General features: G+C 50.1%; 7 protein-coding genes across 7 annotated transcripts; 6 read left to right on the top strand and 1 right to left on the bottom strand.

Annotated features, from left to right (window-relative positions):
* Positions 1 to 783: 783 nt before the first annotated feature.
* On the top strand, positions 784 to 5,899 carry N7457_008812 (mitotic regulator LTE1; the record flags this gene model as incomplete). The annotated part of the gene is made up of 3 exons (XM_057179855.1): positions 784 to 1,145; positions 1,227 to 5,584; positions 5,652 to 5,899. 3 exons carry the CDS (start codon positions 784 to 786, stop codon positions 5,897 to 5,899), a joined length of 4,968 nt encoding a protein of 1,655 aa, XP_057028241.1.
* A 1,182-nt stretch (positions 5,900 to 7,081) lies between these two features.
* Positions 7,082 to 9,859, top strand: N7457_008813 (uncharacterized protein; the record flags this gene model as incomplete). Its single annotated transcript, XM_057179856.1, has 4 exons — positions 7,082 to 7,277; positions 7,419 to 7,813; positions 7,867 to 8,271; positions 8,333 to 9,859. 4 exons carry the CDS (start codon positions 7,082 to 7,084, stop codon positions 9,857 to 9,859), a joined length of 2,523 nt encoding a protein of 840 aa, XP_057028242.1.
* Positions 9,860 to 11,226: 1,367 nt separating this feature from the next.
* Positions 11,227 to 12,603, top strand: N7457_008814 (uncharacterized protein; the record flags this gene model as incomplete). The annotated part of the gene is made up of 1 exon (XM_057179857.1): positions 11,227 to 12,603. The coding sequence occupies one exon, from the start codon at positions 11,227 to 11,229 to the stop codon at positions 12,601 to 12,603; it is 1,377 nt and encodes a 458-aa protein (XP_057028243.1).
* Positions 12,604 to 13,317: 714 nt separating this feature from the next.
* N7457_008815 (uncharacterized protein) lies at positions 13,318 to 13,695 on the top strand (the record flags this gene model as incomplete). The annotated part of the gene is made up of 1 exon (XM_057179858.1): positions 13,318 to 13,695. One exon carries the CDS (start codon positions 13,318 to 13,320, stop codon positions 13,693 to 13,695), a length of 378 nt encoding a protein of 125 aa, XP_057028244.1.
* A 690-nt stretch (positions 13,696 to 14,385) lies between these two features.
* N7457_008816 (transcription factor SUA7) lies at positions 14,386 to 15,435 on the bottom strand (the record flags this gene model as incomplete). Its single annotated transcript, XM_057179859.1, has 1 exon — positions 14,386 to 15,435. One exon carries the CDS (start codon positions 15,433 to 15,435, stop codon positions 14,386 to 14,388), a length of 1,050 nt encoding a protein of 349 aa, XP_057028245.1.
* Positions 15,436 to 16,633: 1,198 nt separating this feature from the next.
* On the top strand, positions 16,634 to 17,154 carry N7457_008817 (ATP synthase subunit H; the record flags this gene model as incomplete). Its single annotated transcript, XM_057179860.1, has 3 exons — positions 16,634 to 16,660; positions 16,719 to 16,797; positions 16,892 to 17,154. The coding sequence occupies 3 exons, from the start codon at positions 16,634 to 16,636 to the stop codon at positions 17,152 to 17,154; spliced, it is 369 nt and encodes a 122-aa protein (XP_057028246.1).
* A 2,482-nt stretch (positions 17,155 to 19,636) lies between these two features.
* On the top strand, positions 19,637 to 23,030 carry N7457_008818 (DUF1765 domain-containing protein; the record flags this gene model as incomplete). Its single annotated transcript, XM_057179861.1, has 3 exons — positions 19,637 to 20,433; positions 20,505 to 21,437; positions 21,503 to 23,030. The coding sequence occupies 3 exons, from the start codon at positions 19,637 to 19,639 to the stop codon at positions 23,028 to 23,030; spliced, it is 3,258 nt and encodes a 1,085-aa protein (XP_057028247.1).
* Positions 23,031 to 23,364: the final 334 nt, after the last annotated feature.

Here is a 23,364-nt window from a genome sequence, read left to right on the forward strand (position 1 = left end):
GAGTACGGAGTACTCCGTATGGAGTACAGAGTACGGAGTACATTGTACATACAGGGCAGCCAATCTTCCTACACCATCATTGCATGATAATCTGGATGATCAGTACTCCGTACAAAACCTTGGAAATCACACATCGTCAAAGACAAGAAGTCAGACCTATAAATTAAGAGACCCCGATCCGGGACACGTCGAACAGCCGGAAGCTCCGTTCACCAATCGATGCTCCGTAGCATTTTCCCAGTTTCGCGTCACTCTGTGCCGGTCAAGTGGAGATGGACATAACGGGGGATTCCAGCCAACCACAAGCCAAATCTGCATTGCCAATCTTTGACAATCCTCCCATTTCACTGGGGCTGTTTTGGCCGGTGGAACCAAGGAGTGACCTATCAACATCCCTTACACGCCGTCGAGTCCCGCCCTCAGCTCGGCATGGTCGAGATATAGAGGGGACAGATAGCTCGAGAGGCGAGACTTGCATCATATAGTGTATGTATATCGTATGAAATCCTCGGGACCAAAGCATAGTTGCAGAGCGTAAGATTAATCTCACAGAAATTCACCCGAACTAGTCGTAAAGGGGCAGCCGTTGCCCAGTTCCCAGCGTCCCAGAGTTCCGTTCGCCTTCCCGCGTTGGGAACTCCACCAAAACAGAGCTGTCTGATTCTCTCTTTTTTAATGTTTCTGACCTCATAGCCCATGAATTTTTGAATGATTCTGCCTTAACTTCCAGTGGTACACACCCTGGCCCCGTCGCGGGTTTCGCGCTGTTTTCCATTTCGCGCCATGGAGCCCTTCCCTCCTATCGATCAGCCGGAGTTCAAAGATGCCTTTTTGGGTTCGCAAGTCCAAATCAATGAATTATCCTCACAGCCGATGCCGGGCGAAGGACCCCAGAATCTGAACTCGAATATTCGACGTGCCAATACCATAGTCCCGGGTGGCAACCTCAAGCGCAACCTAGAGCTGAAGTTCGCACGCGAGCGACCAACAGGGATAAACGCTAGGAAGAGCCATGAGATGTTACGACAGAACAACCTGCAGCGCTCCCAAACACATCGTGGCACGCTAGAGGCGCTTCCATCCGGGAGGAAGGCCGGGCACTTCACCGTGAGAAGTGTCGGCCAAAATGGCAAAATATTCCTCAGGTACACCAATCAATCTAAATATCCCCGTGCTGTGTCACATATGTACAGTCTGCTGATAGTCTGACTATTTGAATGACCTAGACCGATTGCCAATTCACCCCAGAAAGGACCGCAGCCTGCATCCTTTTCTCCAGTTGATACCGCAAAACCCAATTTCCTTCAGCCGCAGCCTCCTGCACCTGTCCGCGACGATCCATCCAGGTGGTCGAGCTCGCAGCTCTCTGAACTAAGTCCGCGCGAACATCCCGAGGATACCGAGTCCGTCTTCTCCGAATGCGCTCCCCACGAACTCTCAACCCAGCACCGCGCCAGACCGATCTCCTTTTCGACAATATCCGAACAGCAATCGATCGTCGGGGCTGGAAAGCGCGGAGAGCTGCGAATTGTGATCGATAGATCGGAAGATCGCCCCAAGTCTGCGCATGAGAATTCAACACCGGACTTGGAGGTCCCCATCCCTCGCTATCGGCTCGGGTCGCCACGTTTCAACACCGATGGTAATGCCATGATACAGAATTCGGTCTACTCGCGAACCTCAATGTCGGACCCTTTCAGGAATTCAACCTTACTCGGAGGGATGGCAGATCCACTTCCGGGACTTCACAGTCCATATCCTCGAGATTCTTTCTCGCGAAACCGGCCGTCTTTTGCGATTTCCATGTTCTCGGGCACGGCGGCGGTGATTGAGATGAACCGAGCTTCGCCGGTTCCAAGGAATTCCATGGTCTATGAATTGAAGGAGCCGGTCGAGCCATCTATATATGAAACGTTGGTTTATGATATGGATGATGGGTCAGTTGTTCGATACATTCCTGGGACGAAAGATATCAGCGCGGCCACACCTGCCCGAATCGTTGCGCAAATCTCTTCTGAGTCGTTCATGGATTATGAGCTTGTGTCAGACTTCTTCCTTACTTTCCGTTCATATCTATCGACAACACATCTTTTGGCTCTTCTTCTTGCGCGGTTGAAGTGGGCAATCAACCGGCCCCAGGACGACGGACGCATCATTAGGATCCGCACATTTGCAGCTCTGCGACACTGGATTCTCAATTACTTTGTTGATGACTTTGTTACGAATAACGAACTTCGAACCCACTTCTGCGACACCATCAACGAATTATATTCCGATGTCAGGTCTCGCGAGAATGGCGGCACGAGTGATCGAAAGATTCTCATTGACCTTAAGCGGTGCTGGGATGGCAAATGTTCAATGTATTGGTCCTCAGCCGACTTGTCTCGCGCATATAACGACCCTGAAATTCCAATTCTACCTGGAAACGCTCAGATGGAGCCATCTCAGGTCACGGAATTGCAGCAACACATCTCTCCCTCTGGCATGACGCCCTATGCAGACACGACCTTTCGCGAAAGTCTTCCTTTCTCTATCCAACATGATCGCAATGATTCTTCTGCAACTGCCCAAAGTATTCCGTTATCCGTCAAAAGCGAACAGAGCATGATGGCACTATCATGTTCATTGCCACCCAAATCCCCCAAGCGGTTTTCCATGTCTGCCTCGAAGGCCAAGGCGCCTCGTCCTGTATTGTTGGCCCCCACAAAGTCCAAGTCCCCGTCCAGGGCTCACGAACCGCCAATTCTACCTGCGTCTCCCATGGCTTCGCGGCATCCCTACCAAAGCCATAGTCATAAAAGAAGTGGAAGTTTCTCGGACTCGGTGCGAGATGACCGAGTGCCCATGTTTGCGACGGAGCCAGAAACGGGATCCGCGCCACAGGAGCTGTTGGATCCGGTCAGTCTGATACGCGGAGAGATGTTTCCTCCTCCAGAATCATACATGACAATGATGGCACCAGAATCTCCTCCCCTTCCCCCTCCAACCAAGAGCACAAACACGGATCGTCGAAGTACGCCAGAAGTACCCAAGTCCTCATCTAGCTCGGGTATGAAAACTATAATCGGCTCGATCAAACGAGCCTTGCACACACGGAACGGTGGACATAGCGTCTCTGCTCGTATTGCGAATGTTAGTGAGGCCATTTCATTGCCTTCTCGTGGGAAGACATCCGCAATGCCAGTTGGAATGGCTTTTGGCTCTGAATTCTACCGTGAGAGGAAGATGGCTGCTGTTCCGAAATACCCAGCTCGGATTGATCTACTCTGTGACGAGGTCCTCAAACAATATCGTCGAGCTATGAATAAGGACGAAACGAAAGACCAAACTCAACCGGGAGCTGCGGCTAACCCTGATCAAGTGGCTCTACATGAGCCTTCACCTCACAATACTAATCTTCTACCGATGCAAACCCCTCATGCTGAATCCAAACTCCGGAGTGGTATCACTATGGGAAGCGAATCAATCATCATCGTTGATGATACCGGGTTTGAAATGCCCTTCATGTCGGGAGCTGCGCCAGAGCCAATGGCAAATGGCGATGATATCACCTACCAAAGGTCGGAATTTGAACTGCCAGATGACTGTGCCTCGATGCAATCGATACATGTGGGAGGCGAACATCTTCGACCACTTTGCTATAATGCCGATGAATCAGAAGTGGCAGCTGACCCAAACATATTCTACCCTCCTCGCCCTTTCACACCACAGAGATCGTCCTCCGTCGAGCGTGAATCAACACCTATAAAGAAGAACAAAACTTCTCTTTCCCTGCGACTACGAAAGTACGCATCCTTCCAAAGCGGGATCTCGAGACAGCGGTCTTCGATGGGCAGCTCGGTAGCTCCATCCACTGCAAGCTGTCATATTTCACAAGATCAGAACGACAAAATGTCGGGGCCGGTTCTTCGCAGGCGCCGAGGCGGAAACCTACGTCAAATGCAAACCGGAGACGCATCCGAGCCTCCCATGCGTCGTGACTCGTTCGCATCCTGGGATGACTCGATTATGGATGAAACGGGCTCCTCTGATGGCGATATCACAAGACCTCCTTCGGTTTTGATTCCTCCGAATCCACGATACTCGCTCATTCAGCCGCGCAATTCCCGGCCACTGAGGCGTTCATTCGAGTCGGTCATTGCCAAATTTGCACAAATTCCTGATGATGATGATGGGGGCATTGAGTCAACGTTATTGAAGCTGGAGGGCAAATGGGATGGGCCTTCAGGTGCTGACCGAGACTCTGTATCTCCACAGATAGGAGAATCTCACATCCACAACGAAAAGCCCTTGGTTTCGAAGGGGCTCGCAACGGCCAAGCCTGGATGGGATGTTCTCTCTCGCAGGCGACAGACAGACAGGTCTGCGTATTCTACTGTGGGTGGTCGACTGGCGCCGCCTAGACCGTATTCTGACTCTGTGGCCGATTCCGAGGAGTCTTATAACTCCATTCCGCTCCTTGAAAGAGGACTAACCGATGAGACCATGAAATGGCAGCCCACGAGCCATACATTCCAATATGACTCGCAAGGTGCTCCGCTCACTCTCAGTTCCACTCGTGGCACTTCTGAACCTGCCTCCTCGCACCCCTCAATCCAGATAGTGCACGAAACCGATAGCATGCGTCGCATTCCTCCCGGCTCATCCATTCCGGCCTCAGATCCTCATGATGTTGGCCAGGTTACCCCAAAGCGTTTCTCGACACTGTCCTCTGAGATGTCAGTTGACATGATTGATCCGCGTGAGGCTATAGCCGCGAGACAGTCGACAGACACTCGCAGCTTTAGTTCTTCAACTGTAGAGATCTCAGCTCCCCCTCTAGCCCAACCTCCCTCCCCGCCGATGACCATTCAACATCCGGGATCTTTCACTTCCTATCCTTCCCCGTTGAATACAGTCTTGTTCCAGGCCCAGCCTCTTACACCCGACACATCCCCCCGCCATAAAGAAGTGGCCAATTTTGCTTCGCGTCCTATCAACATACAGCAAGTCTCGAGCGATGTCTTATTCAATTCGGAAAACAACCATCAAGATCACAACTCCATCACCAGCTTTGTTCCTGACCATGTCCCATTCATCCTGTCTTGTGAATCACAGGTTCTTGCCCACCAACTTACATTGGTCGAAATGGCTGCCCTGAGTGAAGTCGACTGGCGAGATCTAGTCGAAATGAAATGGAGCAGTGCCTGCCCCTTAGTCACGAACTGGGTCCAGTTCCTCACAGACGAGCAACGCAAGGGCATCGACTTGGTCGTCGGCCGCTTCAATCTCATGGTCAAATGGATATTGTCGGAGATTGTCCTGACCCGTGACATCCACGAGCGGGCCCGTACAATCATCAAGTATATCCATACTGCTGCACATGCACGCCGCATCTGCAATTATGCCACGATGCTCCAGATTGCTATTGCTCTATCCTCTTCGGATTGCTCCCGGCTGCAGGGTACGTGGCAATTGATTCCCGCGGAGGATAAGCGACTATTCAAGGATATGGAGTGCTTGATTCAACCGGTGCGCAACTTCAATGACTTGCGTGTCGAAATGGAAACCGCCAACTTGCAGGAAGGCTGCATTCCCTTCATTGGTGAGTTCTGAGATCATCTCCTCAGATAGCATTCGAGGTCTCATATGCTAACATTGTTAATTTCTAGGTCTATACGTTCATGATCTCACTTATAATGCTCAGAAACCTGCGCAGGTCAGCAACAACAATGGTGGTCTGCTCGTCAACTTCGAGCGCTATCGCACAGCAGCACGAATCGTTAAGAGCCTGCTCCGTCTCATCGATGCCAGCACGAAATACAAGTTCGAGCCCGTGCCAGGCATTATTGAACGATGCTTGTGGATTGCCTGTCTTCCCGAAGACGAGCTCCAAGCTCGCAGCAAAGCACTTGAATAATCTCTCATTTGTTTCTTTCCTTGGTCATTTTGGTTGCATCTATATCCACTTTTGTACAATCCTTACGGCGATTGGATACTTTATACCCCCTTTTTCTCCAGAGAGGACTTTGTCCCTCTGCTGTATACGTTGTACCGATACTTTGCATCTGGTTAATATCTTTCTTTATCTTTCTTTTTTTTTTGGATTTTCCTTTTTCGTCTTTTTCGGAGCCGAACAGGGTTGTGTCTGGCAAGGGAGACTTCTGTCTGTCTATGATTGGCCTGGTTGTTTCATGATTCCAGCTATCTTCCTGCACATCCCGGCCATCCCAGGATATGTGTCGCACATGACATTGTCGATATCAATCCCCATCGGAGATGGCCACGGTGGTTTACTGTAGTGGGGACAGCCACTGTCGTTTCCTATCTGTCAAAGTCGCTTAGCGGTTTGCGGTTTGCTCTTAAGCATCGTCTCTTTCCTTGTCTTCTTTCATTCGTTGATGACCACATGCCTATAACACGGTGGGATGGGGCGTCCTTTTTGCATCAGAGCGTGGGGTTGAGACATCATAGTCCTTTTCAAGGCTAGTATTATTCTGTATTTGGAGCGCTTCTACACACTACCTTAGGCATTCGTTAAATACTGGTGTTTTCCTTTCTTGTCAAACTTGCATTTCTCCAATGTACAATATAGGCATCTAGTTCCTCACCCTATTTACCTAATTGGGCACTCATACCTACTTCTTATCAGGCAGCTGATCAATGCCCAGAGATAACAATAGCAAGACATTAAGTATCCTATTGCGTGATGTTTCTAAAAAGTTGCAGTTCCTGAGAAGACGATCTGTGGGCGAATAGGGGGTTCGAACAAACTTATGATCTCCATACTACATGAAGCACCCGCGTAAGAGATGAAAATCCATGACATATATCTTCCCGATCAAATATAGACAAATCATATCGCCTTAGCCCCCACATCCCATAGCAAAGCGTGAAGGTGCGTCATATCTCGGGGCCGCATCGCGCTGGTCCAGGAACGGAACACCAAAATCAGCTCTCACCCATCACCACCACCCCCTCCAACCACCAATTTCTACTGGAGGGTCTCCTCCTTCACATACCCCTAGAGAGGGCTCTGCAGATTCGCAAATCCAGAATTTGATGTCCCGCCACAGGTCTACCGGACAGCCAGCCCGCCACGATGGACACGACCGAACCGCGGCGCGGGGCCTCAGAGGACACCGATGCCAATGACCACAGCGACCACAGTGGCCACAGCCCCGTGTCCTTCCACGACGCTAAACAGGAACTCCCAGATGACTTACCCAAATCCCTGGATGATCGTCGCTCCGTCCCATTCTTCCAGCCGGAGACTGAGATGTATGATGCTTGGCAAGGTGAGTGTTCTCTGGAGGTCCGCGGAACTCACTCCCCGAACCTCAACGGACGGATGTCCCCGACATTCCTACATTAGCACATCTACCAGCTGGCCGTGGTAGCGGTTGAACACTAAGATCTAATCCTCGGAACTATCGCAGGTCAATCACAATTCTTGACCGCGCCGGTCGCCGCAAAGCCATTATCCTTCAGCCTGGCGCTCGACGACCATTCGCACGATAGTGAACATGACCTGCGGGCCTATTATGGGCGCGATCTCGAAGATAGCGATGCCCGGTTGATGGAGATGCTTGCTGCCCAGGCGGCACATAGAGAGGTGGATTCACTCACTGCGGACGAAGAGACAATCGCCGCGGACGAGAAATTGACCGATGCCGAGAAGCGCGATATTCTCCAAAAGAGCTTGAATATGGCAGCCAGCAATGGTGATGTGGAGCGCGTGCGCAAATTAGTACAGGGTCAGGCGAGGACATACGTTGATGTTAATATGCCCGATGAGGAGGGGACTGTGCCGTTGATTTATGCTAGTTGCTTTGTGGGTTGATATTCTACGCATACTGTTGGTGCGATGCTGACGGACTATGATAGGGTCACCAGGAAGTCGTTGCTGCGCTCATTGACGCCGGTGCCTTTGTCGATAGGCAGGATCGTAATCAGTGGAGCGCTTTGATGTGGGCTATGACTAACAGACATAAGACGATAGCGAAGATACTGCTTGATCATGGGGCATCGCCGGATATCAAGTCGTCGTCTGGGGGTACGGCTTTTGATTTCGCGCAGCCGGGCAGTGAAATTTCCGAATATCTCCATGGATATGGCTACACTTTTGGCGCTGTTGCTATCACAGATGACTTCTATGATGCGGGACTGGCGCATGGTCGTTTCGAGGAAGAGCTAGCTGAGACTGAGATGAAGAGGCGGATGATGATGGAAGAGAGCGCAATCAACTTGGAGGTTGATCTGTCTAGCCTAGGGCTCGATGAGAAATTCGATGTGAGTCTTAATAGCGCACTCTTGTTGTGTCTTTGGTCGACCTAATTTATTCATTTCATAGCCATCCGATGAGGATGAACTCGAGGAAGATCAGCAGGAATTTGTTTGGGACAGATGTCTGAACGATCAGATGTTTGTCTTCCAGGATCATGAGCTAGAGCGCATTTTGGATATCATCATCACCAATATGACCCCCCAGCGGTCCCCTTCTCAGAAGCCAGTGCCTGCAAATCTTCTCTTCCTCAGCGCCCGTTATGCACATTACCATGCCAGTCCTGAGCTGCTCACAACTCTGCTCACATCTGCAATGGATAAGATCAACGACGTTGTAGAACGTTATCAATGGGATATGACAATGCAAGCTTTCTGGCTGTCAAATGCCACACTTCTGCTCCATTATCTTAAGAAGGATGGAGGCCTAGTGGAATCTACTGTCGAGTTTCAGCTCCACCTGGCGGAGCTGATCAACGAGGTTTTCGTTCTCGTTATTCGTGACGCCGAGCGTCGAATGAACAAAGTCCTGGATGCGGCAATGCTGGATCATGAGACCATCCCTGGACTGGAGGATGTGGCGTTCCAAAACGAGTGGAAGCTGTTCCGCAAAAATAAAAGCAAAGACCCCGAGCCCGAAGAGAAGCGATTCCGACCTCCATCACCGCGGCGACGAGCACAGATCTCGCCTCGGAACATCACCTCTTTACTTTCATCCACTCTCTTTGTACTCGATCTGTATGATGTTCACTCGGTGATCACGACACAGATCCTCTCTCAACTTTTCTACTGGCTTAGTGCCGAAATCTTCAACCGAATCATGAGCACAAAACGATATCTAGCGCGGACGAAAGCGATGCAAATACGCATGAATGTCTCAACATTAGAGGACTGGGCGCGCACAAACAACCGTGTGCCAGAGCATTACGAAAACGGATCTACAAACAGCACGGGAGAGTCCACAATTGAGGCCGCCCGTCGACATCTGGCTCCGGTCATTCAGCTTCTTCAATGGCTCCAATGCTTCTCATCGCTCGGTGATGACCATGAATCTCTTGTGACGACCCTGCTCCAACTCCAACAACTCACGCCCGCCCAGCTCCTGCATGCTGTCAAGTCATATCGCCCAGAAGTAGGCGAGAAGGGGCTAAATAAGGAAGCAATGAAGTTCCTTCTCGAGATGCACCATGACCCCGAATTGCTATTTCGCCGGCAGCAAGAAATCCAAGAAGAGAAGGCAAGGGCAGAAGCTGGACTAGGGCCTGTAGCAGCAGCAGATGCTCGTCCGAAGACGCCATCAAGGGAGCAGCCCTCCGAAGCACCCACATCTCCTGACCAGACGCTATCTCCCAGCTCAACCGGTATATCATCGCGACCTGCGAGCATGATTGCCGGTAGAAATGACGATCGCCCAGGTGGCGGCAATAGTGTCTTCCTCGATCCCACACTTTTCCTCCCTTTCTCCCTTCCAACAAGCACAGACATGCTTATCAGCTACGGTGCTGGCTTTGGCGGCACCAATCGCGAACGAGCTCGCAAATACATTCCTACGGTCCCGCCGGAGGTGTTGAGTCGATTCGATCGTGGCGATATATGAATCAAGACGGCCATGACATCTTTGTTACTTTCCTCCAGCTTTCAATTCTGGGTGACGCGACCTGCCACCTTCGCTCAGATATTGCTGTTCGTCGGCCCCGAGATGGGACTAAACGGTGAGATGAAGATGGCAGCTTAGAGATGGGATACCCTCTGCGTTCTTTTTGCTTGATGGGGATGCTAAATGTGGGTTCCATATAGGCGTCTATCAACGCGCTGAGTATATATATATATTTAAAATGGTTCTCTTCCGTGCATTGCACCGTGCCCGATGCCCATAGACGCATGTCAATAAGTAGCGCCTCACTCGGCCTCACCGATAGCTTGAGCCCTGGCCACGCTGTTCAAGGGCTGGGGCTGAACAAGGATCTTCCTTGCCTGTATTGGGCTGGTGTATACACTGTAGCACGTCAGCTTATGCGAAGAAATCCACTACAGAGACTCTGCAGATGCGGGTCAAATGTTGAGGAGAGCCAAGTCATATGGAGATGGGTTGTGATATGTTCGTCGGGGAAACAAGATTCTGCTTATAGGCGAGATAGCCGAATGAGACAGGTATCATGGATGATATAGAAGAAACAGGAAATTAAACATGAGAAATCCGAGACAGGTATATAGCGATGCCAAGCCATACCTAACACAAACCCCCCCCTTAGGGGAGAATACGAGAAACACGCTCGCTAAACATGCGAATGATATCATTCGACCTCCGGATTGTTGGGATGACTCCATTGGGCTCTCCTGTTGATGTCGTGTCCATAATCTCCTAATGAAGTATAGCCACATCTTCTCCTGAGCAAGTCGAGCCGAGACACTTCTCTTTCTACTCCATATAGACTCGCTTTCTAAAAGATGCCAAAAATATCCTCCAGAGTGGATCACTTGCGTTCACTGATCTGTTGATCTGTTGATGGAATCCTCTCTCCAGATCGATCCTTGACGTAGGATGATCGAGATCTGGCCTCTTTTCAGCTTCCACTATTTGTTGACACATTCAGAGTGTTGAACCGATTAGTCCATCGGTGACGTTGGCCATTCTAGAAGACATCAACATCAGACACTAAGAAACGGGGCTTCAGGCTTATTTTCCACGACCAGAGCCAGTTCAGATCTGCAAGTTTACCGATTTACCTATATAGGTAAAGGTCGATGCAACTAACAGCTATAGTGCCCCCATCTAGAACTAGGACGTCTCAATGGGGTAGTGCTTGACCCAGAGAGTATGTTGTTTCCTCTTTGGGCTCCTGCTGTTCAACCTTTTCTCGTTGCATCTCTTTGCATGACATTCATGTCATCTATCCAACTCTTGTGCGTTCCTATCAAGTCCTTCGTCTATGCAACCGAAGGCGCTGTTATCCTCTTGCCAAAATGAAGCTCATTTCAAATTCACCCATGCGCCAGAACGGGACCAAAGTCCGCCACCAGCTTGCTGTTTCTCGCAGATCAAGGTCCCTGTCTCCCCCAAAGCTACCGCAGCCACTGCCTCAGCCTTCAACAGGGGCGCCTCTTTGGATTTCCCAAGATACGATGAGCTCGTCCAATGACCTAGTACCACCATCTGGCCTCCATCGTCTACCACACCCACCGACGATGCCGTGTCCTGTTCCTCCGCTACCAGCTGCATGGATAGGTAAAGAGGAGATGAAGGTATGGCTGAATGCCAAAATGGAGGAGGATCGACGCAAGCAGGAAGAAGAGAGATCATACCAGGCGAACGTTCTACTGGAACAACGACGCATCGAACAGGCAGTAATCGCCGATACCCTGCGCGCTGGTGTCCCACCAACTCTGATTCCACTCATATTTCACGGTATCTACACCACTGGTGCCAATTTGAAATTGGCTGCCGAGTTACAGAGGCAGTGGTCTACACCAGCTAGACCTGTCCCGGCGCCTCAACACAGCTGTGCCGTCCCTGCACAGCATGTAAATATTCCACATCCAACTCAACCGTCTCAAAGTACTCCTCTACAACCCCCACAACAGCCCCATCAAGTACTATCTAGTGAGTCATGGCCCATGGCGACATCGTATCTACCGGGAATGTCCCAACACCCGTCGACGGCAGCCAAATCCAAGCTACACCGATCACGATCACGGTCTGACCGACAGAAGCTGGAGCGCGAGCTGAAGCCCCCAATGACACAATCAGCTAACCAGGATTCCCTCAATCCAGGCTTCAACCCGGAGCCTTTTCCTGCCAGAAGCGGTCCTACCCAAACGCCTCCGACTCTAACTGGTGAAGCGACTATCTGGACGTCGGGAATACCCTCGCAGTCTCCTCTTGAATATCATCACTGGTCTCCCCCAGAATTAGATCGGCCACAATCCCGACTACAATCACCACCGCCACTACTGACATTCAACCATGCCGCCTCGAATGCTCCTCAACTTCGCGCAGAGCAAATGAACCCCCCTAGTTCAAAGCGAAAAGATGAAAGGCCACACGAGAAAGTGCCTCCACCCCGATCCCGTCGCAATGAGTCAGTCTCCAGTCGTCGGAATTCATATGGTGAATCGCAACCCGAACCAAATCAACAAAGTGATATCTCCAGCCCCAACGATTCCCGTGCTTATGAGGCTGATTGTTCCGAGCAGCCGTCAGATTCTACCCGGGCTTCGGTAGAGAGGCCCAGTTTGACCCCATCCCAAGGGATCCGAAAGCGAAAAAATCGATTCCAGAGCTCGGCTAATTCTGTCGATGCTCCAGAACCCGCGCAAGATGCGGTTGACAACACCAAGTGATATTAAATTGTATGTCACATGGCCATGGGATTATTCTTCTTTTCCTTTTTTCCCCCTGGACTCTAATTCAGATTATTCTCTCAGGCATTGAGTACTGGCCTTATATCATTCTTCATTGTGCATACAGCGACATCGGACAAAAAAGGCGTTTATGGGTGTTTCGTGTGTTGTTTGAGCTCACTTTTGCTCTAGACTCACATTGGGGGAATTTTGCTCATTGCAAAGATACCAATCATGTATTTTTATTGTGCTGGCATTGGTGTTCTATATTGATTAGGCTGGTTGGATCTTGGTGGCTACCGAGTCCTGTGGGAGAATTAACCAAAAGCCGTCGAGACTATCGTTACCTCATGCTTCAGTGAATCGGTTCGACTGACTTTAGTGTATAATTATGAGCCTATCAACCGTAAACACCCATATACCTAGGTATAATTACCTTGAAGCTATTTCATAAAAATAGATATAAAGTTGTCGAAGCTCTTGGCGCGTGCAGTATGACATCGCAAGACGTCATCACTACCGATGATATAGTTCAGGCGAACCCCCTGCCAATCCATTAAAACCTGATTTATCAAATCGGAACCAGCAAAGGCGTTTATATAAGTCGCCTCAGCAGTGGCTTTTCTAATCCAAACTCCCTACCTTCATATCCACCTTCTCAACCCTCCTCCAAACCAACATCAACCCGCCAACCTCCACACGTCAACCTCCACAATGACAACCTTCATGCGCCTGAAGACCCCATTCCAGGCCCGATCCCCCATCACAGCTCTCTCAGCAGCAAGAACACAGACACCCCTTCTCTCCCAGCGCCGAAGCTACGCAAACAAAACCGCAAACGACCCCGAGCAAACAGACACCACCACGCATCCCCAAGATTTACCCAATGCCCCAATCCCCTCCAATAAAGCACGACCCACTCTACGCGCAGGAACTCAGTCCCCGCTGGCAGATAACGAGGGTCATCTGAGAGAGGATCTACCCGAGGACGTGAAGAAGCATAACAAGGAGATGGAAGAGCGGTATGATCGACCCTACAACCGTACAAGCGACGAGGGGAAAGTCGAGCCAGCCTTTCAAAACAAAGGGTAAATTGATTGGTGCTTTGAGTACTTTCTGTTGCTTTGGTTCTGCTATGCTTGGGTTTTGATGCTGGTTTCATCATTTTGGGGTATTCTGGAATAGACGCTCTTTGTGCGTTTTCGGTCGTGAGATTGTTTCTGGGATTTATATTTCTACGTGGGTTTTGTCTTTCAAGTAGTGTTGTCTATGAGACTGACTTGGAATCAAAGAAAATATTTGGTACTTGCATACTTCCACGTGGGTATATATACATGTAGATCATTTGCAATATATAACGTGGCAGCCATGACGGCCTGGCAGATGGGGTATTTGAAACCTTGCGTATTTACTATCTACATGGAAGCAGTCGAAAGTGGACCGAAACCTACAACTACATTCATTATGTTCATAGCAAGATGATTGATTGTTGTTCAACCTAGCTATCCATATGCTCATTTACAAATCAAGCCTCTTCTCAGGCTCATTCAGAAGCGAATTTTGAAGTCAAAACCATAGAAGCATTGCAGCGAGGTATTATGATGGTATTTCAGGGACATTCAGAGTGCCCCAAAGAACAGCAAATATTGATATCTCTCTTTTTTTCTTTTTTTTTTTTGTAAATTGTTTCTCGGCTGACATGCAATGCAGCCTTGCCATGTCGACTTTTCAGATGAAGAGAATTGTCCAAGCGAAAAAATAGATGATTTCCGAATAAGCTGATCAGCTCACAGGCAGCTTACCCATATCGCCCTTGCCGCCTTTGATCCACTCAGGATCAACCAAGCGCTCACGCTCCGCATACAATTGCTTGTAAGCACCACGAATGGTTCCGTCACTGACGTGCGCAACCTGGGAAATCTCCTTGGCAGACTTTCCGTGACCCATGAGGAATGAGGCCATGTAAATACAGGCTGCAACGATAGACAGGGGAGAACGTCCGGCCAGGTCGCCCATGGCGGTAACCCGGTCCGAAAGGGAGACAGAGACACTGGTGACCTGGTAAGGAAGGTCGAGAAGATTGCAGAAACGGTTGCAGAGGTCGCTGGGCTTGGTTGACGTAGTAGCATTGTAATCGCCGGTAGCGTCGTGAGTCTCGCCATTCTCCAAGGCAGCGTTGTGGCGCTCGACGTTCTGCGTGGTGAAAAACTTCTCCAAAGCCTTGTAAATGCGGCCAATTTCCTTGCGAGTTACCTTAGTCACGGCGAAGATCTCAGTGAAGGTACGTGGGACCTTGCACTGGCGGCATGCAATGAAAATGCACCCGGCAATAATGACCTCCTGAGACTTGCCCTTGAAGGCCTTGGCATCGTCGACCATCTTGAAGAGATACTTGGCAGTATCGGCGACAGTCTTCTGAATGTTGAAACCATCGCACAAAGCACCGATTTCCTTGTAAGCTGCCAGAAGTTGTTTGTTCGCTTTTTCGCCCGACTGCTTGTTTTGCGCACGGTACAGGTCGCGAGCGCGGCCTGAGCCTCCACTTGCGATTGATGTCTCGAGCTGAGCGCCGTTGAGCAGAGGGTTCGAGGCGTCTCCAACACGTGAGGGATCGTCATTGTTCTGATCGTCGTTCGAGAATGTACGCCATTCGGAGTGCAGGTCGATTTCGCGATCGGCGAGCACAAGACCACAGGAACCGCAAACGGTTTCGTGGGAATCGGGGAATTCTAGGTTCGGAGGGTCTTCTTTGCATTCAGGGCAGACAAGGTGGGCGGACAGGTTTTTCTTCCAAGGGGCGGCCTCGGGTTTTGCGAGGGCGGGAGTAGCCATTTTTTCCGCTTTGAAGAAACTTTCGTAGCGGTGATGGCACCTCTTTGCAAGAGTCTTTGGCGCGATCCGCGGCAGATGATATTTGCGATTATAGTAGCGAAGGAGAAGTGGCGAATACAGCTTGGCGGCTGTAGTGAGGAAAAAGAAAGCGGGCCACCTGTGGAGGATCCCTCAACGGAGAAAAGACGAAAAATCAGAAGGCAATCTGCTCAAGGCCACTGTCTTGCGCAGTCATGTTAGCTCAGCCCAAAGCAAATTCATTGTCTCTCACACAGCAACGTTGTCTGATCTTTGATCTCTGACAATGTCACGCCAAGATGAGGTCGAACAAAGACGCTTTCATTACCTTTCACAGGCCAGAGCCCTCAGAGGTCGAAGGAGTCACCCCCAGTCGTAGAAAAACCTTCGCCAGTCTGCGCTTTCTGGGTTGAAAGTGGAACAGAAACCTCGCCTCAGCTTGTCCAGCCGTATGGAACCAGTCAAGGTCTCCGCAAGAAGTCTCTCACGAAAATGGGGACAGGCTGAGGAGGAGAGAAAGAAGAAGCCAGGGACCGGGGGAGAGTGAGGGAGGGAGACAACGGGGGTGAGGTGAGGCAACAATGGGCGGCACCTGGAGAAAGCCGCGTCCAAATCTGGCTTGGTAAGATAATCACGTGGTTGACATGCTGCTTTTTCATTGGTTGATGAACTATAGCAAACTTTTGGTAGCAAAGGACGATTCTTTGTTCTTTGTTCTTTGTTCACCGTTGTGGACCAATTAAATATGGACGTTAAAGAGCTCGAGGGAATGAGATGAATTTTCATATTTAGGAGCTGTGAGGCACACCGTGATATACATATGTAATGCTTGCGATTTCAAGATTTTTAGACGGATGGTCTCGGGAATATATGGCACAACTTACTTACAAGATCTAAGTCCCTAGGGTCCCGAATAAAGAATGTTGCCAGTGCTTCATTATATCTTAATCCGTCACAAATCATATCCTTCTGATTTGAGCACAGTCTACTTGTTTCAACTCACATGAAGGTCGAGCGTTGGAGTCCTGGAGAGATTCGGGAACAACATGGCCCGGCTGAGTCATCCGCCAAGAATCCTTTCCGAACAGAAGTCGTTTGAACCTCCAACTTCACGGAAAGACGGATCAGATCTATCCTGTTGAGAACCACCCCTCCTCCCTCATCTACACCCTCAGCCAAGATGATGTCTCAGTCTCTCCGGGCCTCGGTGAGTAGTGATCGATCTCCATTCATCTATCTTGATCTTCAACTAACGCCAAATGCAGCGCACCCTCTTCTCCCGTGCCTCTCGGGCACAGGTCTCGGTCGCTCGCCGCACCTTCCTGACCTCCGCCGTCCGCCAGGGTATGTATACCACCTGGGCAATCTATTCGAAATGATCTAGATGTTCCTCCTATATCCATCGGCTGCATTCTCGCTAACTCGCAACCCGCTCCAGCCGACCCCGTTCAGGACCTTTACCTCCGCGAGCTCAAGGCCTACAAGCCCACTCCTATCAAGGCCAGTGACGCCGATGAGCACGTCCACAAGTTCAATGCCCCCAAGGCCCCCCAGTCTCCCGAGGAGGCCAACCTCGCCAGCGAACTTTCCGCCTACGAGAGCCAGGAGGTCGAGGTCGAGGGCCAGGCCGCCGCTGGCGAGGCCGCCCCTGTTGAGGAGAGCTGGTTCGAGGAGGATGAGGAGGCTCCTGCCGCCCACTAAATTTTCCTTATCTTTTCGAATCGGCAAGGTCTGGGGAGATATGGGGGATGGCGGGCTTTAACTGCCTGTGGCGCAACTAATGTGGCCGCCTCTCGGGTCCTGAAGCTTGTAAATTAGACCATATTTTTGAACGTTGAGACTTCTTTTTTCATTGGCCTTCCCCTGTTGTCCAATCCAGGGCAGAGCTCAGAGTAAGGGATCTAGGGTTGGAAGGGCTACGCGGGGCAGACATCGAAGACTGCCCTCGGCGGAATGCAATGGATAGTCCATGCCGGGGTCATTTCTAACCTCATCAAGTCCACAGTTGAATGTGAAGAGCGGGGTTTGTAGCATTCGGAGGTAGCATTTAAAAATAATTGCATAGCAAGTACCTGGATTGTTTGGCACACGTGATGCTGTAAACGATGTAGGCACATGTGCAGTCATCTACGTACACCGCACAGGAAAATCACAATATTCATGAGGTGATGATATGGGTGCCCGACACACAGTACTCCGGACCACTGTATTTCAGTTGACTCGGGACTGATACACTATATTAGCTGTACCCAGGTACTCTGTACTCTGTACGGAGTACTCTGTGCACTCGATGGAGATGGCTGGGAAGCGATTGTTGCACATGGGCTACTCCGTAGATGGACCAAACATATGAGAACATGGAACTGCTGAGAATAATTTCTCCCGGTTATGCAATAGGTCATCTGTCGCCTGGTCAGAGCATATATTGTACTCCGTATGTTCCGTACTCCGTAGCATGTATGGAGGACTCTGTACTCTGTACTCCGTACTCCGTATAAGGAACTATTGATTATGATTATTGGGATCCACCGCTGCAACCGAGCGATCACCTTGAGAACAGAACTGAAGATCGGAAACGCTTTGCAACTGATCTGATATATCAGATTTACACATGCCTAGGATTGTACACCTATCAGACCTTATTATGCCCTCAAGAACAGGATATGCGACATCCCTGGAGAGATCAACGGAGAGTGCAAAGTTAAAAGCAAATTAAAAAAGAAAAACGAAAGGAGAAAACAAGACTATTCAAACACTATTATTGTACCATCGTTGCATATCCACTCCGCCAGCCATTGTTCAAGTTGGGTCCTGATTTTTCCAGCAGGGGGCAATGAAAACATTAGCAAGGGCTTGTGCAATGTGATGCATGGTGTGTCGACAGGGCTCTTGCATTTGAGACCTCTTGGATACATACCCTAAAGTATAACACTTAGGGCTATGCCATGAACAACAGACAAGACACGGCACCCCGGGTGGAAGGCTCTAAGGTGATTTAAGCATATTATGGCCCCAACCCCTGCAGGGCAGACCGCGATCGAGAATGGAAATAGATTCCACACGCCCAGGGGAAATATGATTAGACCATCTGTATGCCCAAGTACGGAGCAATGGGGTTTGCGAACCACATGTCCGGAGAGTAGCCATGAATCATAGGAACCACAAGAATGTGTGAATTGGAGGGCGTTAAGGCTGATGATGCCACCGGAGAAAGAGACCACATTCCAACATTCCATGCCCAAGGCTGGGATACGAGAGTTGGATCTGTACCTGAGATGTCCAGCTGTCATAGCCCACTCGGTGAATTCTTCCCTTTATGTTCCGGACAGGATGCGATTGGCCCCATCGCCTGTAAAGACCTTACAATTGGGGCTGAAGGGGTGGTTCTTTACGAATCCGACTTGCTCATGCATGGCAGTGCATGCATAGACCATGAACTCGAGCTGACACCGTGAGACTCTCTTGACCCAGGATTACCGGATCATGATGGCTACTCTATGGAGTCGAGAGAACAGGAGATCCGAGTTGGAAGTGGAGTAAACAAGGGAAAAGCCGTCTCAGGTTGTGTCAGCTAAACAGGAATTGATGGGGGGGGGTTTAATATAAAACCCTTGGAATACCAAGATGATCTTGGGATTAGAATAGCCTGAGAGGGTGTCATGTCTCGAGTGAAGGCCCATAAACTTTGAAACCTCCCCCCCCTTGGCACTTAGTTGGCTTCCTATTTTGTTTTTCTACTCTTGGTGATTTCGTGGACTCTTTTCTTTTTGCTTTTTGCTTTTTGCTGTTTGCTTTTTTTGCTCTTTTTCTCTTTTGGCTCTCCTCACTTCTCTTGAGCCACACCCCACATCTTTGCCGCTTGTGCAGGCCCTTGGGGAGATTCCCGAAGCGCCGATCATTTCAGAGTGGCGCCTTTCCAGCATAGACGATCTATCCACCAACTGCGTGGTTGCTTTTAATTATTATTCTGACGTTTGGTCTCTGTGATTCCCCGTTTCCTCTCAGAGTCTGGCATTTGTGTTTGTTTGCCCTTCCCCCAGATGCCGCGCGCCTGACCACTTCGACCGGAAATCACCTGGTGCACAGAGGAGCTGGTCTCTTCGACGCTCAGAATCGTGAGGTTTAAGGGGAAATGACCAGATAAAAAAAAGATCCCAATATTCGACCTGCCCCTTTCAAGACAATGTCTTCGCCCTCCCCCGAGACAACCAGCTACAACGATGACCAGAAGCCCGAGCTCTCCCGTGCGGCCAGTTACACCGATATCCCCAGTCAAACCGCCCCAGAATCTACTTTGAGGCGTACATTTTCCGACTATGCCGTTCCAACCTTAGCGCAATCTCCAACAAAGGAGAGCGTGGCGGCGGGGAAGGATATTCTCCGCCGAACCTCTCTGCGCTCCAAGAACAGGCCGAAGCCAACCCCCGTCTCACGTTTCACACTGTCGTCATCGGAGGACCTGAAGGATACAGAGACAAATGTGCCAGAAACTAGGGCACCGGAGCCTGCTGTGCGGCCATCGAAGAGCCGGTCAATGTCTGGAAGGATAGTCAGCCTGGCGAGGAAACCATGGGGCTCTTCTTCTCGATCCCCGTCTCCATCAGCAAAAAGATCCAAACAGCAAGATTCTCCGAACGTGGCTCAGCCCAATGGTCGAAAGTCAGAAGATGATCAAACTCAACCCTCCCGCAAGCGAACGATTCTCTACAAACGCCCACGTCGGCCAATGGTGGCTGTTGTGGCCAAAGGCCCTGAAGACAGTCCCATCTCCCCGAGCAGTCCATCGGGTTATTCCCTACGACATCGGACCTCATTCGAAAAGTTCACAGCATCACTTTCCGTCTCGACTCCAATTTTGCCGCCAATGCCCAAGGGAGCCGCCGAAACTGCAGCGTCATATGCGAATACCGGTGTTGATCCGTCGAGGAAAAAGGACGAACTTTGGGGTATCTTTCGGGGTCTCGAAGCGGACTTCCAAAAGTAGGTGCAATCGGCGTGACCTATCTAGATTACGATTGCTGACCAGAGAACAGATTTCAATCCAAATCTAGCTCGCTGAAAGCCAATGTCATCCGCACCTCGCTCCTCCCTTTTCTCAGTCGCCATCACCTCCACGCCTCTTGCAAGAACATCAGACCCGAAGACCTGGACCGTCGAGTCAACATTCTCAATAAATGGTGGATTGGAATGCTGGAAATGCTCAATGGCAAGTATAACCAGTCTATTTCAGGAACCGACAGACCGGTGTTTCTGGAAGCTGTTGTAGGAATTATGGCTCGACCGGAATGGCGCATCCCATTCCCAATGGCCCAGCAAAGCAGTGGACCTACAGATTCTTTAAAATATGCATCGACCTCAGTATCGGAAACATCGGATGGCTCAGGCTCCTCGGGCTCGGATTTCCTGGTTGAATCGATTCACCACAACATTCGGAACATCTTTATTCAAAATCTGCTTTCCCAAATGGCGTTTGTGGTTGAACGAATGTCCATGAGGCATGCACCAGCCAGTCTGGTCGCATTTTGCGGAAAGGTCTGCGCATATGCCTTCTTCTTCTGTCCCGGGGTGCCTGAAATCCTGGTCCGCTTGTGGTGCACGCCCCCTACCATGTTCAGGCGCATCTTATCTGAATCGGCGGGGTCAAGGGCTGGAAATTTTCGTCCATACACCGAAGAACTTGCTCAATGTTTCCCACCGGCCCTCCGCCCTCTCGCTTTCCACTCACAGGCACCTCTGCTACGGTACCTACGTCAGAAACTTGATGCCCCTTTGAACACCGCCTCTATCAATTGGAACCGCCCGTGGATCGCTAGATGGGCTGGGCGTGACACAGATCTGTTCTTCGTGTTCGTGAAATACATTCACATTCTCTATGCTGAGTATTTGCCCCCGGAGACGGAAAAGGCGAAACGGATCTTAGCACCTGGATTGTTGATGGTTCATGCGCAACTCCTGCTCGTCCTAGAGGATACCTTATACAAGCAGTCAGCACCACAAATAGCCGAAAATCCCCACACAGCTGCTGCCATCACTTTCGATGATTTTATAGAGACACCGGATGCTGCTGCTTCCCCCACCATCTCCGGAATGGCAGCAATAGCCATCGATCAATGGTAGAGAATCGTCTTATCATCCTGCTCCGAGATTTCCTCTCCGAATCATCCGTGGAACCGAATCGTGCTCGCTTACTCTTCGCTGAATCATTCTGTTCCATTATCAAATCTGCAGCCCAGAAAACGTCGCTTTTTGATCATAACGCATGCTTTTTGCTATGCGACTTTCTCGAAGAGGTCATTCCAATTATCACACGTTATGCTCAGTCAATTGAAACGGAACTATTTGATTGGGGATTTTGGCTCACTGTTTGTCGCCAGATGATGCAAAGCCACAATTCGATAACCGAGATTCGCGTGTTCGCTTTCCTTTTCTCCGTCTGGGGTACGTGGACGGCCACAGATGAAAGAAAAGCATCTATCTGTTTGGACTTCTTGCTGAATGAGCCGGTTTTCTACTATTACTTCAACCACTGGAGTCCAATGGTCCGAGCCTATTTCCATCGTTTGTTATGTTGGAGGGTTGGGCGTTTCAACACTGAACCCTCATCACTTGATTCCAACATCTATGAGCTTCTTTCGGACCGACTTCTACGAGTCTGGGAGTACTATATTGGGTCCCAATCCAGGGCCGAAGAGGGCTTGACAGCACCTTTATCCTCTGCTCCATGTTCACCTGCCCCAGGACGAAGAATCATCATCATCCGATGCGACAACCACGTATCCCCAGTTAATCTCTTCGTCAGCTTTGACCGAGTCGTTCCGCCCGTCCCTTCGGACCAACTCATGTCGCACCGACGAACTGGCTCTTCCGACTCGACTGACTCAAATAATCCTCCCCCCAAGAAACGATGGGGACTCTTCAAATCTATGTTCGGCAGTTCTTCCACTGCACGTTCCGGCGATGGTGCCAGCAGCAGCTCCGATGAATCTGAGACCGGTGCATCGGATATCACAGTGACTGCTGATAGCAAATGTATGGATGACCACGAAAAGACTCCAACCAACAACATGGATGAAATCATTCGCCCTAAGACTCCACACCAGCCGTTCTTTTTCAAATTCTCGTTGGAATGGTCAGATCGCCCGCCTTATCCTACCAAAAACAAACGTCTTTTCCCCCCTTGTCTCCCAGTTGCATCCCAATTGCACGTTGAGCATCGCCGTTCTCCTGACAAGTCAGAGTATGACACAGCATCAGAGAACCCGGCTCAGTCTTTTGAGAACGATGAACAAGAACAAGACCCAGAACCCCCCACTACCACCGAAGCTACTCCTACTCAACCTATTTCTGATACCTGGCCCCGAACACCTACAACCAAAGACTCCCCCCTACCTCAACTTCCTTCTTTAATTTCCTACGACCATCTTGTGCCTAGCAAATATGCAGGTCGCGCCCTTGCAGAATGGGCACACATCGTTTCCGAATGTGATAGCTTCTTCGCCCGTCGTCGCGACGAGGGCGTTCCCACTGACCGCATGGTGGAGACCCCAACCCTGGGCGCTGAAAACTTCCGCAAATAAACACAACGCAACATGAGAGCAACCCTCTCCACACACCGACAGCTCAAGTATAGACTTCTCGGACATGTTCAAGCAGATGTCTGTTTTAAAATGTTTCGGGCCCTTCTTTTTTTTTTCTTTCCGTTTCTTCTAGTTTCACACCACACTGTGTGCATGGCGGACCTGGAGCATAGGGAATCGGCGTTTACTTAGCCTGACTTTGTTCTTCAATAGGCTTCTCATCCCATGTACTAGGATCGAGACACAATAATCATAGTAAGACATCATTCTTCTTATCAATACTACCATTTTCTCGAAGTCACTCTATGTACCTAAATTCCCTTGCCGGGGCTTT

Source organism: Penicillium paradoxum (assembly GCF_028828445.1).
Source record: "Penicillium paradoxum strain IBT 22861 chromosome Unknown utg000007l_segment0_segment0, whole genome shotgun sequence".
Lineage (NCBI taxonomy): Eukaryota > Fungi > Ascomycota > Eurotiomycetes > Eurotiales > Aspergillaceae > Penicillium > Penicillium paradoxum.